The sequence below is a fragment of the Colobus angolensis genome, unplaced genomic scaffold (assembly GCF_000951035.1).
Source record: "Colobus angolensis palliatus isolate OR3802 unplaced genomic scaffold, Cang.pa_1.0 Scaffold794, whole genome shotgun sequence".
Taxonomy (NCBI): Eukaryota; Metazoa; Chordata; class Mammalia; order Primates; family Cercopithecidae; genus Colobus; species Colobus angolensis.
Window position 1 is genome coordinate 630,339 of NW_012121754.1, and position 18,313 is coordinate 648,651.

General features: G+C 37.9%; 1 protein-coding gene across 1 annotated transcript in view; it reads right to left on the bottom strand.

Moving 5' to 3' along the window:
* The window catches only part of LOC105502338 (inactive heparanase-2), a 286,429-nt gene extending 272,724 nt beyond the window's left edge, over positions 1 to 13,705 (bottom strand). The window contains exons 1-2 of the mRNA XM_011928752.1: positions 13,664 to 13,705; positions 12,174 to 12,375 (exon numbers count right to left, since the gene is read on the bottom strand). Coding sequence (XP_011784142.1) covers positions 12,174 to 12,375; positions 13,664 to 13,705 — 244 coding nt within the window. The remainder of the gene's footprint in view (positions 1 to 12,173; positions 12,376 to 13,663) is intronic.
* Between the last annotated feature and the right edge of the window lie 4,608 nt (positions 13,706 to 18,313).

The following is an 18,313-nucleotide window of genomic DNA, read 5'->3' on the forward strand; positions in this document are numbered from 1 at the left end:
TCCTCCTCTTTTCCCCTGCTCTCCTTCCCTATCAAAACTTTATCTTCTGAAAATACAGTTCAATGAAGCTCTTAGCTGTGACCTATCCTCATAAATAATTGACAATATGTGTGAAGACTGTGATTGAATTTTACATTTGGCTTTCATGTGTTATATACACATAAAAATACAGGAAAAATATATAAATGCACATTTATACATTATACATAAATGAACATAAAAACAATTCCCTGGCAAGATGGCCAAATAGGAACAGCTCTGGTCTGCAGCTCCCAGCAAGACAAACACAGAAGGCAGGTGATTTCTGCATTTCCAACTGAGGTACCCCATTCATCTCACTGGGACTGGTTAGACAGTGGGTGCAGCCCACGGAGGATAAGCAGAAGCAGGGTGGGGCATCACCTCATCCAGGAAGTGCAAGGGGTCAGGGAACTCTCTCCCCTAGCCAGGAGAAGCCATGAGGGACTATGCTGTGATGGACAGTGCTTGCTGGCCCAGATATGACACCTTTCCCATGGTCTTCACAACCCACATACCAGGAGATTCCCTCAGGTGCCTACACCACCAGGGTCCCTGGTTTTAGGCACAAAACTGGGCAGCCATTTGAGCAGACACTGAGCTAGCTGCAGGAGTTTTTTTGTATCAGTGGCACCTGGAATGCCAGTGAGACAGAACTGTTCGCTCCCCTGGAAAGGGGGCTGAAGTCAAGAGCCAAGTGATCTTACTCAGCAGATCCTGCACCCACAGAGAACAGCAAGCTAAGATTCACTGGCTTGAAATTCTCATTGCCAGCACAGCAGTCTGAAGTCGACCTGGGACGCTTGAGCTTGGTTGGGGGAGGGATGTCCACCATTACTGAGGCTTGAGTAGGTAGTTTTCCCCTCACAGTGTAAAGAAAGCTGCTGGGAAGTTCAGACGGGGTGGAGCCCACTGCAGTGCAGCAAAGCCACTGTAGCCAGACAGCCTCTCTAGATTCCTCCTCTCTGGGTAGGGCATCTTTGAAAGAAAGGCAGCAGCCCTAGTCAGGGGCTTTTAGATCAAACTACCATCTCCCTGGGACAGAGCACCTGGGGGTAAGGGCAGCTGTGGGCGCAGCTTAAGCAGACTTAAACGTCCCTGCCTGCCGGCTCTGAAGAGAGCAGTGGATCCCCCAGAACAGCAATCAAGCTCTGCTAAGGGAGACTGCCTCCTCAAGTGGGTCCCTGACCCCAGTGCCTCCTGATGGGGAGGCACCTCCCAGAAGGGGTCGAGAGACACCTCATACAGGAGAGCTCTGGTTGGCATGTGGTTGGTGCCTCTCTGGGATGAAGCTTCTAGAAGAAGGAGTAGGCAGCAATCTTTGCTGTTCTGCAGGCTTCTCTGGTGATGCCTAGGCAAACAGGGTTTGGAGTGGACCTCCAGCAAACTCCAGCAGACCTGGAGCCTGACTGTTAAAAGGAAAACTAACAAACAGAAAGCAATAGCATCAACATCAACAAAAAGGACGACCATGCAAAAGCTCCATCTGAAGGTCACCAACAGCAAAGACCAAAGGTAGATAAATCCAAGAAGATGAGGAAAAAGCAGCACAAAAGACTGAAAATTCCAAAAACCAGAATGCCTCTTCTCCTCCAAAGGATCACAACTCCTTGCCAGCCAGGGAACAAAACTGGACAGAGAATGAGTTTGATGAATTGGCAGAAGTAGACTTCAGAAGGTGGGTAATAAAAAGCTCCTCTGAGCTAAAGCTAAGAAACCCAATGCATGAAAGCTAAGAACCTTGATGAAAGACTAAAGGAATTGCTAACTAGAATAATCAGTTTAGAGAAGTATATAAATGACATGAGGGAGCTCAAAAACACAGCACAAGAACTTTGTGAAGCATACACAAGTGTCAATAGCTAAATTAATCAAGCAGAAGAAAGAATATCAGAGATTGATTATCAACTAATGAAATAAAGCATGAAGACAAGATCAAGGAAAAAGCATGAAAAGAAACAAACAAAGCCTGCAAGAAATATGGGACTATGCGAAAAGACCAAACCTACATTTGATGGTGTACCTGAAAATGATGGGGAGAATGGAATCAAGTTGGAAAACACACTTCAGGATATTATCCAGGAGACCTTCTCCAACATAGCAAGACAGGTCAACATTCAAATTCAGGAAATACAGAGACCACCACAAAGCTACTCCTCGAGAAGAGCAACCCCAAGCCACATAATCGTTAGATTCACCAAGGTTGAAATGAAGGAAAAAATGTTAAGGGCAGTCAGAGAGAAAGGTCAGGTTACCCACAAAGGGAAACGCATCAGACTAACAGCGGATGTCTCTGCAGAAACCCTACAAGCCAGAAGAGAGTGGGGGCAAACATTCAACATTATTAAAGAAAAAAATTTTCAACCCAGAATTTCATATCCAGCCAATCTAAGCATCATAAGTGAAAGAGAAATAAAATCCTTTAGAGACAAGAAAACACTGAGGAATTTTGTCACCACCAGGCCTGCCTTACAAGAGTCCTGAAGGAAGCATTTAATGTGGAAAGGAAAAACTGGTACCAGCCACTGCAAAAAATACCAAAATGAAAAGACCAATGACACTATGAAGAAACCGCATCAACTAATGGGCAAAACAACCAGATAGCATCATAATGACAGGATCAAATTCACACATAACAATATTAACCTTAAATGTAAATGGGCTAAATGCCCCCAATTAAAAGACACAGACTGGCAAATTGGATAGAGTCAAGACCTGTTGGTGTGCTGTATTCAGGAGACCCACCTCAAGTACAAAGACACACATAGGCTCAAAATAAAGGGATGGAGGAATATTTACCAAGCAAATGGAAAGAAAGAAAAAAAAAAAAGCAGGAGTTGCAATCCTAGTCTCTGACAAAACAGAATTTAAACAAACAAAGACAAAGAAGGGCATTACATAATGGTAAAGGGATCAACACAACAAGAAGAGCTATCTTAAATATATATGCACTCAATACAGGAGCACCCAGATTCATAAAGCAAGTTCTTAGAGACCTACAAGGAGACTTAGACTCCCACACAATAATAGTGGGAGACTTTAACACCCCACTGTCAATGCTAGACAGATCAACGAGACAGAAAATTAACAAGGATATTCAGGACTTGAACTCAGCTCTGGACCAAGCAGGCCCAATAGACATCTACAGAACTCTCCACTCCAAGTCAACAGAATATATGTTCTTCTCTGTACCACATTGCACTTATTCTAAAATTGACCACACAATTGGAAGCAAAACATTCCTCAGCAAAAGAATGGAAATAATAATTAATAGATGCAGAAAAGTCCTTTGATAAAATTCAACACCCCTTCATGCTAGAAGCATTCAATAAACTAGGTATTGATGGACCGTATCTCAAAATAGCTGTTTATGACAAATCCACAGCCAATATCATACTAATGGGCAAAAACTGGAAGCATGCCCTTTGAAAACCAGCACAAGACAAGGATATTCAGCACAGTATTCAAATTTCTGGCCAGGGCAATTAGTCAAGAGAAAGAAATAAAGCAAATTCAAATAGGAAGAGAGGAAGTCAAATTATCTCCATATGCAGATGACATGATTGTATATTTAGAAAACCCCATCATCTCAGCCCCAAAAGTCCTTAAGCTGATAGGCAACTTCAGCAATGTCTCAGGATACAAAATCAGAGTGCAAAAATCAGAAGTATTCCTATACACCAATAATAGACAAACAGAGAGCCAAATCACGAGTAAATTCCCATTCACAATTGCTACAAAGAGAAAAAAGCACCTAGGAATCCAACTTACAAGGGATGTGAAGGACCTCTTCAAGGAGAACTACAAACCATTGCTCAAGAAAATAAGAGAGGACACAACAAATGAAAAACCCTTCCATACTCATTAGGAAGAATCAATATTGTGAAAATGGCCATACTGCCCAAAGTAATTTATAGATTCCATGCTATTCCTATCAAGCTACCATTGACTTTCTTCACAGAATTAGAAAAAAATACTTTAAATTTCATATTTCACATGGAGCCAAAAAAGAGCCTGTATAGTCAGGACAATCCTAAGCAAAAAGAACAAAGCTGGAGGCATGATGCTACCTAATTTCAAACTATACTACGAGGCTACAGTAACCAAAACAGCATGGTACTGGTACCAAAACAGATATATAGACCAATGGAACAGAACAGAGGCCTCAGAAATAACATCACACATCTACACATCTACAAATAACATCACATCTACACACATCTAACATTACACATCACACATCTACGATTTGTCAGCTTTGATAAACCTGACAAAAACAAGCAATGGGGAAAGGATTCCCTATTTAATAAATGGTGCTGGGAAAACTGGCTAGCCATATGCAGAAAACTGAAACTGGACCCCTTGCTTATACCTTAAACAAAAATTAACTCAAGATGGATTAAAGATTAAACGTAAGACCTAAAACCACAAAATCCCTAGAAGAAAACCTAGGCAATACCATTCAGGACATAGGCATGGGCAAAGACCTCATGACTAAAACACCAAAATCAATTGCAACAAAAGCCAAAATTGACAAATGGGATCTAATTAAACTAATGAGCTTCTGCACAGCAAAAGAAACTATCATCAGAGTGAACAGGCAACCTATAGAATGAGAGAAAATTTTGGCAATCTATCCATCTGACAAAGGGCTAATATTCAGAATCTACAAAGAATTTAAACAAATTTACAAGAGAAAAACAAACGACCCTATCAAAAAGTGGATGAAGGATATGAAGAGACACTTTTCAAAAGAAGACATTTATGCAGCCAACAAAGATATGAAAAAACGCTCATCATCAGTGGTCATTAGACAAACGCAAATCAAAACCACAATGAGATACCATCTCATGCCAGTTAGAATTACAATCATTAAAAAGTCAGGAAACAATAGATGCTAGAGAAGATGTGGAGAAACAGGAATGCTTTTACACTGTTGGTGGGAGTGTAAATTAGTTTAACCATTGTGGAAGACAGTGTGGTGATTCCTCAAGGATCTAGAATTAGAAATACCATTTGACCTAGCAATCCCATTACTGAAATCTATACTCAAAGGATTATAAACCATTCTACTACAAAGACACACGCACATATATGTTTACTGTAGCACTATTCACAATAGCAAAGACTTGGAACCAATCCAAATGCCCATCAATGATAGAGTGGATAAAAAGAATGTGGCACATATACGCTATGGAATACTCTGCAACCATAAGAAAGAATGAGTTCATGTCCTTTGCAGCGACATGGATGAAGCTGGAAACCATCATTCTCAGCAAACTAATACAGGAAGAGAAAACCAAACACTGCATGTTCTCACTGCATGTTCTCTCTCATGAGTGAGAGGGAATGGGAGGGATATCATTAGGACAAATACCTAGTGTAGATGACAGGTTGATGGGTGCAGTAAACGATATGGCACGTGTACACCTATGTAAAAAACCTACCCATTCTGCATATGCTAAAAAAAAAGAAAAGAAAAAAATACATAAATACATCATACATTTATCCACCTAAACACAGACTAAAAGCTTAATAAATATTGAGGTAATGTATGAATCAAGCTGTGCTGCCAGAATCATAAGAATCATTATCTCCGACTTTCTAAGGTCAGAAACTTGATTTTACAAAATTACTTAGTAGACAGGCTCCAGAGAACTGAGTCATATAACTAAGTATTATAAGAGAATAACGCACGAATGTATATAGGTCAGGTTATGGGTATGAATATATAATATTGATTCAGTAATTAATTATAGTAGCTTTTACTTGCTTATAGAAATGGGCAGATGTATTTGGGAAGCACGTTTATGGTTCATAATGTAGTTCAGTGTTCATTCAATTAGAGGTATTGCATTATCTTTAGGTAATTTTTGTGATTAAGTATAGCCCTCTAAAGAAAAAACACTGTTTCCCTGAAATGGAGTTGGACTAGAATTTATATACACTTCCAGAGTTTGAGTCCCAGCTTCAAAATTTCTCCAGTTCTTTCTTACTTTAAATTCACCAATGGTTAAAATAAATGTGAAAATCTGTAACATTATGTTAATCAGTTACAGAGTTTACAATTTATGGACATTTCGGGAAATATTTTATATCCAAAGAAAGTAATTGTAAAAAAGTATGGTGTCAAGAAAGTCATTTTTTTTGTTTTGCTTTTGATTTTCTTTTCTTTTCTCTTTTTTTTGAGACAGGGTCTCACCATGTCACCCAGGCTCGAGTGCAGTGGCATGATCATGGCTCACTGCGGCCTTGACCTGCCAGGCTCAAGTGACCCTGTCTCCCAAGTAGCCAGGATCACAGGTGCACGCTACCATGCCCAGCTAACTTTCTAGTTTTTTGTAGAGATGGAGTCTTGCTATGTTGTGACTGGTGTCAAACTCCCGACCTCAAGCAATCCTCCCATCTTGGCCTCCCAAAGTGCTGGGATTACAGGTGTGAGCAACCATGCCTGGCTGAAGAAAGTCATTCTTTCATATACTTTAACATCCTAAACTTTCTCATCTTTGCCTCTTGATATTGGGTATATCTTGCTTTTGTGGTCTGTAACCCACACTATTCACTGCTTTCAAAGAAAAGGAAAAGAAGTAGGTTAGTCACTTAAAGTTTAGCCACTCTAGAAAAAACAATCAAAGAAACTTATACTTTGTTTTTTTCCAATGCTAGATTTGCTCTAGAGATAAAATACTTGTTAACATGGTGTAAGTATATGGAAAGGTGAGTGATAAGAAGACTGACCTGTTCTATTGTCCCTTCCTGAATGTGAATATAATGATTAAATGATTACCTCTGTCCAAAAAGATAAGGTTACAAAGCAGAAAATGGCTAGAAGATTAGAGAAACATGTCTACCATGAAGATATTTTGAGGGGGAAGAGGCTGAATATACAACACAGAATAGTTTTGAGCAGAATACCGTACATTGGATATCTTAAGAGAGATGATTTTGGTACAAGAAGAACTATCAGTAGTTGTAAGATGAATTAAAGAAACAGCAAAATAAATCTTCAAACTCTAAAATGTATTCTTTAAACTCTAAAATGTAGCCTTAATAAATGATTATTTATTATTTATCATTAATAATCATGTATTATCTATTAATCATGTATATGGTTACATAAAAAATAGAAATGCACTTTAACAGGAAAACACTAACTCTAGACTTTCTGACTAGAGATTCAAAATGACGTATAGAAACACACATTATTGGATATTTTTCACTTTATTGAATTATTTTGTTCTTTTCCTATCTATATTCCTATTTTCTTATCAATGTCAGTGCCTTTTCTTCTCCTTATAAATAATTCTTTGTTGTTGTTAAGCCTTGAGGAGGCGCTTTAAAAGATGATGATGGGAACCAAATGATGTGTGGCTAAAGTGTCTAAATAACGTTTTTTAAAGTGTAATTAGCTCCCTTTCTGAACCATGTGGCATTGTCTGAAGGTAGGAGGTTGATGGGGAGGGGCAAGTTCTTACTTGTCTGGAATAGATGTATATGGAAAGAGGTATATATTCTCTCCTCCAACCCACCCCCTCCACAAAATCACTCCAATTATGCCAATTGTAAATTTATTTAGTTTAACAAGCTCCCACACTCAGAGATGCCAAAAACCCTAGAACAATTATTCCCATCAATCACGGATAGGTAAGTTTTATTTAATCTGGGTGTATCTATTATTAGTTGAAATTTTTTACAAACCGGTTTTATGTAGGCAGCACAATAGTTTTACAAGAAAACCAAACAAAGCCTTTGGACATGTATTCTCCAGTTCAACAAAAGCCCTACCATTCTTTAGTGTCTGATACTTACCTCTTTTAACCATTATGCCCAATTGGTCTCTCATGGCAGGTGTCATGCCCTGTTTGAAGAATATTTTGCTCTGTTTGGAGAATAAAGATAAGCTGGGCAGAGCCTGCTATTTGAGGAGGGTAAGGTTAGGTGGGTGGTCATGAGTAGACAACGTAAAATACCAAAAAATGTCAAAAAATATAAATAGAAGATGGCATGGAAAGGGATCAGTAAAAGACTTTACTGACAATGTAATACTTTGGCTTACTCCAAAGCTGATCATATCATTCCTGCTTTTGTTGTCAAATGTATGATACTCAGGCAAGTCTGGAATATGAAAAACCTCAGGCTATCCTAGTTGAGCCTCCTACAGTCATGGTATCCTCAGTTCAACTCAACAGGTCACCATTTGGTCACTAACTATCCCCAAATTTCCACAGGTAAAGAAGAGAGAAAAGCAGAGAAACAGGAAAGAAACTGAGAGCTACATTCCAGTTAGTGGCTACGGGTAGGAAAGTTGGACATTTATTCTTTTCTTCCCTTGCCATCTTTTTTTTTTTTTATTATTATACTTTAAGTTCTAGGGTACATGTGCATAACGTGCAGGTTTGTTACATATGTATACTTGCGCCATGTTGGTGTGCTGCACCCATCAACTCGTCAGCACCCATCAATTCATCATTTATATCAGGTATAACTCCCCAATGCAATCCCTCCCCCCTCCCCCCTCCCCATGATAGGCCCCAGTGTGTGATGTTCCCCTTCCCGAGTCCAAGTCATCTCATTGTTCAGTTCCCACCTATGAGTGAGAACATGCGGTGTTTGGTTTTCTCTTCTTGTGATAGTTTGCTAAGAATGATGGTTTCCAGCTGCATCCATGTCCCTACAAAGGATGAAAACTCATCCCTTTTTATGGCTGCATAGTATTCCATGGTGTATATGTGCCACATTTTCTTAATCCAGTCTGTCACAGATGGACATTTGGGTTGATTCCAAGTCCTTGCTATTGTGAATAGTGCCGCAATAAACATACGTGTGCATGTGTCTTTGTAGTAGAATAATTTATAATCCTTTGGGTATATACCCAGTAGTGGGATGGCTGGGTCATATGGTACATCTAGTTCTAGATCCTTGAGGAATTGCCATACTGTTTTCCGTAATGGTTGAACTAGTTTACAATCCCACCAACAGTGTAAAAGTGTTCCGATTTCTCCACATCCTCTCCAACACCTGTTGTTTCCTGATTTTTTAATGATTGCCGTTCTAACTGGTGTGAGATGGTATCTCATTGTGGTTTTGATTTGCATTTCTCTGATGGTGAGTGATGATGAGCATTTTTTCATGTGTCTGTTAGCTGTATGAATGTCCTCTTTTGAGAAATGTCTGTTCATATCCTTTGCCCACTTTTTGATGGGGTTGTTTGTTTTATTCTTGTATATTTGTTTGAGTTCTTTGTAGATTCTGGATATTAGCCCTTTGTCAGATGAGTAGATTGCAAACATTTTCTCCCATTCTGTAGGTTGCCTGTTCACTCTGATGGTAGTTTCTTTTGCTATGCAGAAGCTCTTTAGTTTAATTAGATCCCATTTGTCGATTTTGGCTTTTGCTGCTGTTGCTTTTGGTGTTTTAGACATGAAGTCCTTGCCCATGCCTATGTCCTGAATGGTACTACCTAGATTTTCTTCTAGGGTTTTTATGGTATTAGGTCTAACATTTAAGTCTCTAATCCATCTTGAATTAATCTTCGTATAAGGAGTAAGGAAAGGATCCAGTTTCAGCTTTCTACTTATGGCTAGCCAATTTTCCCAGCACCATTTATTAAATAGGGAATCCTTTCCCCATTTCTTGTTTCTCTCAGGTTTGTCAAAGATCAGATGGCTGTAGATGTGTGGTATTATTTCTGAGGACTCTGTTCTGTTTCATTGGTCTATAGCTCTGTTTTGGTACCAGTACCATGCTGTTTTGGTTACTGTAGCCTTGTAGTATAGTTTGAAGTCAGGTAGCGTGACGCCTCCAGCTTTGTCCTTTTGACTTAGGATTGTCTTGGCAATGTGGGCTCTTTTTTGGTTCCATATGAACTTTAAAGCAGTTTTTTCCAATTCTGTGAAGAAACTCATTGGTAGCTTGATGGGGATGGCATTGAATCTATAAATAACCTTGGGCAGTATGGCCATTTTCACAATATTGATTCTTCCTATCCATGAGCATGGTATGTTCTTCCATTTGTTTGTGTCCTCTTTGATTTCACTGAGCAGTGGTTTGTAGTTCTCCTTGAAGAGGTCCTTTACATCCCTTGTAAGTTGGATTCCTAGGTATTTTATTCTCTTTGAAGCAATTGTGAATGGAAGTTCATTCCTGATTTGGCTCTCTGCTTGTCTGTTACTGGTGTATAAGAATGCTTGTGATTTTTGCACATTAATTTTGTATCCTGAGACTTTGCTGAAGTTGCTTATCAGCTTAAGGAGATTTTGGGCTGAGACGATGGGGTTTTCTAAATATACAATCATGTCATCTGCGAACAGGGACAATTTGACCTCTTCTTTTCCTAACTGAATACGCTTGATTTCTTTCTCTTGCCTGATTGCCCTAGCCAGAACTTCCAACACTATGTTGAATAGGAGTGGTGAGAGAGGGCATCCCTGTCTTGTGCCAGTTTTCAAAGGGAATTTTTCCAGTTTTTGCCCATTCAGTATGATACTAGCTGTGGATTTGTCATAAATAGCTCTTATTATTTTGAGGTACGTTCCATCAATACTGAATTTATTGAGCGTTTTTAGCATGAAGGGCTGTTGAATTTTGTCAAAAGTCTTTTCTGCATCTATTGAGATAATCATGTGGTTCTTGTCTTTGGTTCCCTTGTCATCTTATTTTGAGAAATCCAAATTCCAGGATGCAATAAATACACATGGGTACACACACACTCACACATATAGTGCTCCAAACAAATATGGGTTAGCTACAGACATATAAGACTGTTAATGAAAATGCTGGAATGAATTTGCATCAGTAATTTTAAGAGAATTCTTGGTTTGTTCTACTCAATTGTTTTGTTCTAAAGTATACCAAAAGATATTTTAATTTAAGAATCACATATTTTCATATCTATACTATCAACAATTTTAACTATAATCCATATTGACTCAATAGGACAGTCATGAAGTCTACAGAATAACATATATGTCACAAATAAATATATATCATTGGGAATATAGCATGATTTAGGAAATATTTCTCCAAATTGTGTTCCATGGAGTATTGTTCCATGGAATGAATGATAACTTATGCTATACACACACACACACACACACACACACACACTTTAATGATTAAATAGGACTGGCTACATAATTTGTAGGGCCCCGTGAAAAATGAAAGTATGAGTCCCTTTGTTAAAAAAGAATCAAGAATTTCAAGATGGTGACTGCAGAGAATGAAAGCAATAATGGGCCTCTTCTCTTTTTTCTTTTTTTTTTTTCTTTTGAGATGGAGTCTTGCTGTTTCCTGGGCTGGAGTGTAGTGGCATGATCTCAGCTCACTGCAACCTTTGCCTCCCGGGTTCAAGCGATTCTCCTGCCTCAGCCTCCCAAGGAGCTGGGATTATAGGTGGCTGCCACCATGACTAGCTAATTTTTGTATTTTTAATAGAGACGGTGTTTCACCATGTTGGCCAGGCTGGTCTCAAACTCCTGACCTCGTGATCCACCTACCTAGGCCTCCCAAAGTGCTGGCATTACAGGCCTGAGCCACCATGCCCAGCCAAGAATGGGTCTCTTCTAAGCATGGGCCCTATGTGACTGCACAGGCTGCACACTCTTGAAACTAGCCTTGGTGAAATTGTTTAAGAAATGCTGGGTTAAAAAATGTCAAACAGATTTCTTTGCAACAAGACTTCTTATAGCCTTTTATATACTAATGTGTACTGTGAACCTTCAGGAGGTTCACATACTGTATAAAGGTCCTCAAATATATTTGACCAAAGCTCTTTTGAATTATTTTAGCAGGATTATCTTGTAGGACCAATGTTCCACAGAACACACATTGTAAAAGGTAGCTCAGGCTGTGCAAACAGGTTATAAAATCAATTTGTTAGTCATAAATCACTATAAATTTCCCATTTTGTGACATTTTCCCCATATTTGGAATGAGGTAACTAGAGATAACTATAGATGCAAATGGTGTGTATTCACTAAATCTACTGTCCTTCACTATTTGGTCTTTTACCATTTGGATAGTCAACTCAGTGGCCAAACATCACAAATGTTTTCTGGGCCAGGGTACTAGAGATAGTCTGATTGAGACTGTATCACAAGCCAACTTATTTTTCCCCTTTATTTTGTCAATTCAGAGGAAGTAACATCCTTACTTACCATTACCCAGTTCCCAAGAAATGTTGTACTTTTTGCTGGCGCTGTACTTCAACAGACTCAGGGCACTAGAACTGTTCCAGGAGTTATTGGGATTACGACGCAGTGCATTTAGAGCAAATATCAGGTGGAGTCCAGAGCAATCAGCAAAGTTATAAAGTTTGTCTAGAGACCTGGCTGGGAAGAAGCAGAGAAAGGCTTGTAACTTTCAAATCAACATTCCAACAAAAGGAAAATAGTAGCTAATATAAAAAGCCTTTCTATGAGCTTCCCACTAATAAGGAATAACACAGACAGGCTTCTAAAAGGGACTATTACCTCTTGGTCTGGGTACATCTCAAGGTGACGTTTAGAAAGCAGCAGACAGGGCCGGGCGTGGTGGTTCACACCTGTAATCCCAGCACTTTGGGAGGTCAAGGTGGGTGAATCACCTAAGGTCGGGAGTTCGAGACCAGCCTGACCAACCTGGAGAAACCCCGTCTCTACTAAAAGTACAAAATTAGCCGGGTGTGGTGATGCATGCCTGTAATCCCAGCTATTCAGAAGGCCGAGGCAGGAGAATTGCTTGAACCTGGGAGGTGAAGTTTGTGGTGAGCAGAGATTGCACCATTGCACTCCAGCCTGGGCAACAAGAGCAAAACTCCGTCTCACACACACAAAAAAAAAGAAAAAAAAAAAAAAAGCAGCAGCAGACAGATTTCCAGACAGAGGTTGCAAATTGGCAACCAAATCTAGTCTGTCATATGTTTTATTTAACAAAAAGTTGAATTGTTGATGTTTAAAAATGGGAAGATTTCACAAAGTAGCTGAATTTCTTAATTTTTCTTGAAAAGTCAGACAATATGGCACTGCTAGGTCCATATTCCTACAGGACATAGTAGGAATAATAGTCAGGGTACAAGGCCAGGAAGGATGACTGGCTGGTGAGTCTTGGAAAACAGCTCAGCCTAGTATGATTTCTAAAACTTTTCACTCAAGTCCAGATTTCTAATATTTCTGACAATGGAAATACTATGACCACTACTAGAAATATGTTCATTGCCAGGCGCGGTGGCTCATGCCTGTAATCCCAGCACTTTGGGAGGCCGAGATGGGGGGATCACGAGGTCAGGAGATCAAGACCATCCTGGCTAACACGGTGCAACCCCGTCTCTACAAAAAATTAGCCAGGCGTGGTGGCGGGCGCCTGCAGTCCCAGCTACTAGGGAGGCTGAGGCAGGAGAATGGTGTGAACTCGGGAGACAGAGCTTGCAGTGAGCCGAGATCCGGCCACTGCACTCCAGCCTGGGCAACAGAGCGAGACTCCATCTCAAAATAAATAAATAAATAAAATAAATAAAAAAAAGAAATATGTTCATTATCAGGTTGATCCCAGATACCATCAACTCTATCACCATGTGTCTCCTATTTATCCCATTTATCTTCATTTCTATTGCCACCATTCTTTTTCTGGCTGTCATTTACACTTGGATAACTTACTACAATCTCTGTACTTGCCTGTCTACTTCCAGATTCTTCCCATTCAGCCAATTCATCTTCCCCTAGTAACTCTCAGCCAGTTTTACTCAATCCTCAAAACCCTAGTGGATTTTCAAGACCATTTCCTTCCTCAATTCAAGGCTTCTACAACTCACCCATAATTTTCCCCTCAACTTTAGGCCTCCCTATTTCTCTTAATGAGTTCTTTGTTGATGTCAGCCAGTTTATTTGTTAGGGAACTCCTTGCCCCACTGACTTTTGTTCTAATATTCTCCTTATTTGTCATGCTCTTATTCCTTTTTAAAACATATCCATATTTTACTTGTCCTTTTACACAGTGTATCCCAAGGTATGGATAACATGACTTCAGGTAGTAAACAGTTTTAAAAAGCTTCTTAGATTAATAATTACATAGGAGAGTTTACATTAACCTGTATTCATTAAACGTAAAGCAGAGTTTCTCAAATAGGGTTCTGTGAAACACTAGGGTTCCACAAGAGGTCACCAGAGGTTCTGCAAGAGATGATGCAGAGTGTCCAAGCTGCCCCATTAGCGATTTTGTTATAGATCTTTTAGTCCTTTAAAAAAGAATCATTATCATTGGGTTGAGTATTTTATCAGTTTTTGAAGCAGGATATGGGAGGACTGCCATGTTCATCTTCTTATGTATACAAGAAAGTATTTCTTAAGAAGCACCAAGAACAAGGACAGAAATTATCTCATTTCAGTTGGAAATAAAATGGATGTAAACTTATATCATACTCTACCCAGAATTGAGTAACTGGGCAACAACAACAACAAAAGGAATAAATTTCACATTCAGGAAATACATTTAATTATTATTTTTAGTTCCAAAATAACAATTAGAATTGAAATGCATTTATAGCTTAGTAAAGTGATCATGAAACCAGTATATTATAATTTTATAATTATCTATATGCTACTAGGTAAAAAAACAATTTTTTTCAAAGTCTCATATAAAATTGTATCATAGGCCTTAATTTTATTCATATTGCTTTGATGTATAGTTTTACTTGCTTTATTATTCAACCTCATTAATACATTTTTATATTCAAAATAATATTAAAGTGAATTCATAACCTTTATTTAAATTAAACCTAATAAACCTACCTTTAGAAAAATTTGATCCCATTGTGGCTTAAACTAGTTACTTAATAAAAACAAATTATGTTTACCTTATAAGATTTTCAAATTTATGAAAAGGAAATAATGAAATTAATTTCAAGAAAGACAGTTAACTACTCTTTTTATATTTTCAATAATAGTTGTCTAAAAAGTCATTTTTAGTTTTAAATAGGACTTGCATTTACCATACCTCAGTAGTACTGATACAACAGAAATCTGTTTTCAGACTTTGAGGCCCACTTGTATGAGATACAATAAAAACCAGTAGGATTTTTTTTGAAAAAGAAAAACTGAAGTTTCTTTTATCTATACCATTAGAATTGGTATCCTTTGTGGAGAGAGGGAAACTATGCAAAAAATAGGTTAAGAAACTGGCCAAACTAAACAGCTTTTAAGGAAAATATAACTCTCTGTTTAACAGAGCATTTGCAATATTGGATAATTATATATCTACAACTAAATAGTCACTCTAATATTCTATGAGCTTTAGATATAATAACTTTTATCCAGAGGTTTCCCTGAGATTTGAGAATTATATTATAGGTTACTAAAAAAATAATTTGAGTACTATAAGACCAACAGAGGTCCATTTTTAAGTCCTCTAATATTCATGTCATGAAAGTTATATTATTTTATCAGAAAAAAACTCACTATTCAATTAAATAACATTTTGCTAATCCATAGTTGCAAGGACATCTTATAATCTATTGAGCATGCAATAAAATTATTTACTTTCATAATTTTTGGTTTCATTTATATACTAAAATCCAAATCAAATGTTTGCATCAAAATGTAATATGGATGACTGATGTTCCTTTTGGATAGATTGATCCCATTTAAGTAGTCGTTTCTAAAACTAATTATTTCCATATAATGAGTATTTACTGTATATGTTTCATATGTATTAGAAACACAAACACACATCAAACACAAAAGCATATCAAACCGGTGATTTCATGGATTTGATGGTTTAAGGCAAGGAAAAGTGTATTTACGAAAAAAAATGTGTCAACATAAAGAGCAGTATGGGAGAAACAGTATGGATAGTTTGTTCACATAGCAAAAATTGGGAACTAGAATGCTAAAAGTTTGGGAAATACTTCTTTAAGAATAAGTTTAAGTCCTGCCTCTTCCATGATGCCATTCCTGAACACACCAACCTCCTGAAAGTGATTTCAACTTTCTCTAAACTCAAGAGCTATACCATTTTTTGGCATCTCACTCCTCTGTGACATGATATAATCTTGGGATTTGCTTCTTGATTTATTCACTTCTCCAGAGTGAATGACTTGTTTTCCCAGTTAATCTGTGAAGTTTCTTAAGTCTGGTACCGTATCTTATATCCTTCATAGCATCTAACACACAGCAATTTTCTGCCTTAATATTATACCAAAGAGTTCTCAAGGCCCAAATCCTTTTTGTTGCATAAAAGCGGTCTATAAGAAGTAGAAAGGGACAAAAGAGACATTTGTCTAAAATAATTATTGCTAGGCTGGGCGCAGTGGCTCACACCTGTAATCCCAGCACTTTGGGAGGCTGAGGTAGGTGAATCACCTGAGGTCAGGAATTCAAGAGCAGCCTGACCAATATGGTGAAACCTGTCTCTATTAATAATACAAAAAAATTAATTGGGCATGGTGGCACACGCCTGTAATCCCAGCTACTCTACTCAGGAGGCTGAGGCAGGAGAATCGCTTGAACGTGGGAGGTGGAGATTGCAGTGAGCCAAGATCTCGTCATTGCACTCCAGCCTGAGTAAGAAGAACGAAAATAAGTCTCAAAAAGAATAATTATTGCTAATCTATGAAACATGTTCTACAGTTTATTAGAAAAGTAGTCATATTTGAATATAGAGAATTTAGTAGATACTCAACACATGTAATCTCCCTTGGAACATTTGCTCAGGTTCCATCAAAGCAAGTAGATACCCAAAGATGACTTTGTACTCCCTCTACCAGAGGGGGCCAATGCCTCCATGTTTTCTAGTCAGGGTGCATTAACATTTCACCAGCATATAATTCTACGAAGCATTGGGTAGTAGGCAGTTGAAGATGAGGAGCTGGGACTTGAGAAAGATGTAAAAGTATATAGGCTTGGGTGTCACTCAGTGCTAACAGTTGATGCTGTGAAAGTTCTTCAGATTTCTGAAGGGCAAGGTGGCTGAAGAGAAAACCTTAAGAAATGTCCACATATAAGGGTCATGGAGAACAACAATAACAACAACAAAGAGAAAAGAAGAAGAACCCAGATATGCCGTCTTAAGGAACCCAAAAGAAGAGAGTTGAAGGAAGTGCTGTTTCATAACCGTAGGTGTTCATGGCAAACTGAAGAGGAAAAGGACTGAGAAAAAAAAAAGCCACTAGATTAATCAAACAGTGAGGTTAGAAATTAGATTTAGGGTGTGATGAGAACTTAAAGAATGAGTAGATGAACAAGGAATAGATTCTGATACATTCAACTTACTTATTGAAGTTCTGTGGCGATAAAAGGAAGAAAAGAAACAAAATAGTAATGAGAGAACTACCAGATTTTTTTTTTTAAAAATTCAAGATCCAAGAAAAGCCACCTCTTTAAGTAAAGCTAATCTCAGTTTTCTATTAGGAAAATGTAGATAAGGGTCAATGAATTCACACTAAGATATGAATGACAGATTATTTCTCTTAGTTTCCCTAGGACTTGACACTTTAAAAACCAAACAGACAGGCAATCCAACAAACAAAAAATTGGACATTCATTAACTTATTAATTTATTCAACAGATACTTATTAAGCACTTACTATGTGACAGGAACTATTATACACCATATATATCTGCATATATACACATATACATGCATATATATATCTGCATATATACACATATACATGCATATATATATCTGCATATATACATATATACAAGATTATATAGTATATAATAGTGCCAGCTTTATGATGGTGCAAAACCAATGCACGTTCAGCAGAAATCGTACTTCAAGTACTCATACAACCATTTTGTTTTCCACTTTCAGTACAGTATTCAATAAATTGCTTGAGATATTTAATACTTTATTGTAAGATAGGCTTTCAGTTAGATGATTTCGCCCAACAGTAGGATGATGTAACTGTTCTGAGCACATTTAAGGTAAGCCAGGCTAAGCTATGATGCTAAGTAGGTTAAGGTGTATTAAATACATTTTTGACTTATGATAGTTTCAACTTATGATGAGTTTATTGGGACATAACCCCATCATAAGTTGAGGAGCATCTGCATGTGATATATATATATACATACATGTATATATATACACACACATACATGTATATATATACACACACACATACGTGTATATATATATACACACACACACACTTATACACACATTTATATTGCAATGAGCAAAACAGAAAACAGGCCCTACCCTCATGGAGGTAACATTTAATGTGGCCGGCAGAGGAAGTAAAGCAGGGTAGGAGATAGTATAGAACCAATAGTAGCTAGTATGCTATTTTAGATAAGCATCACAATTAAGGTATCAT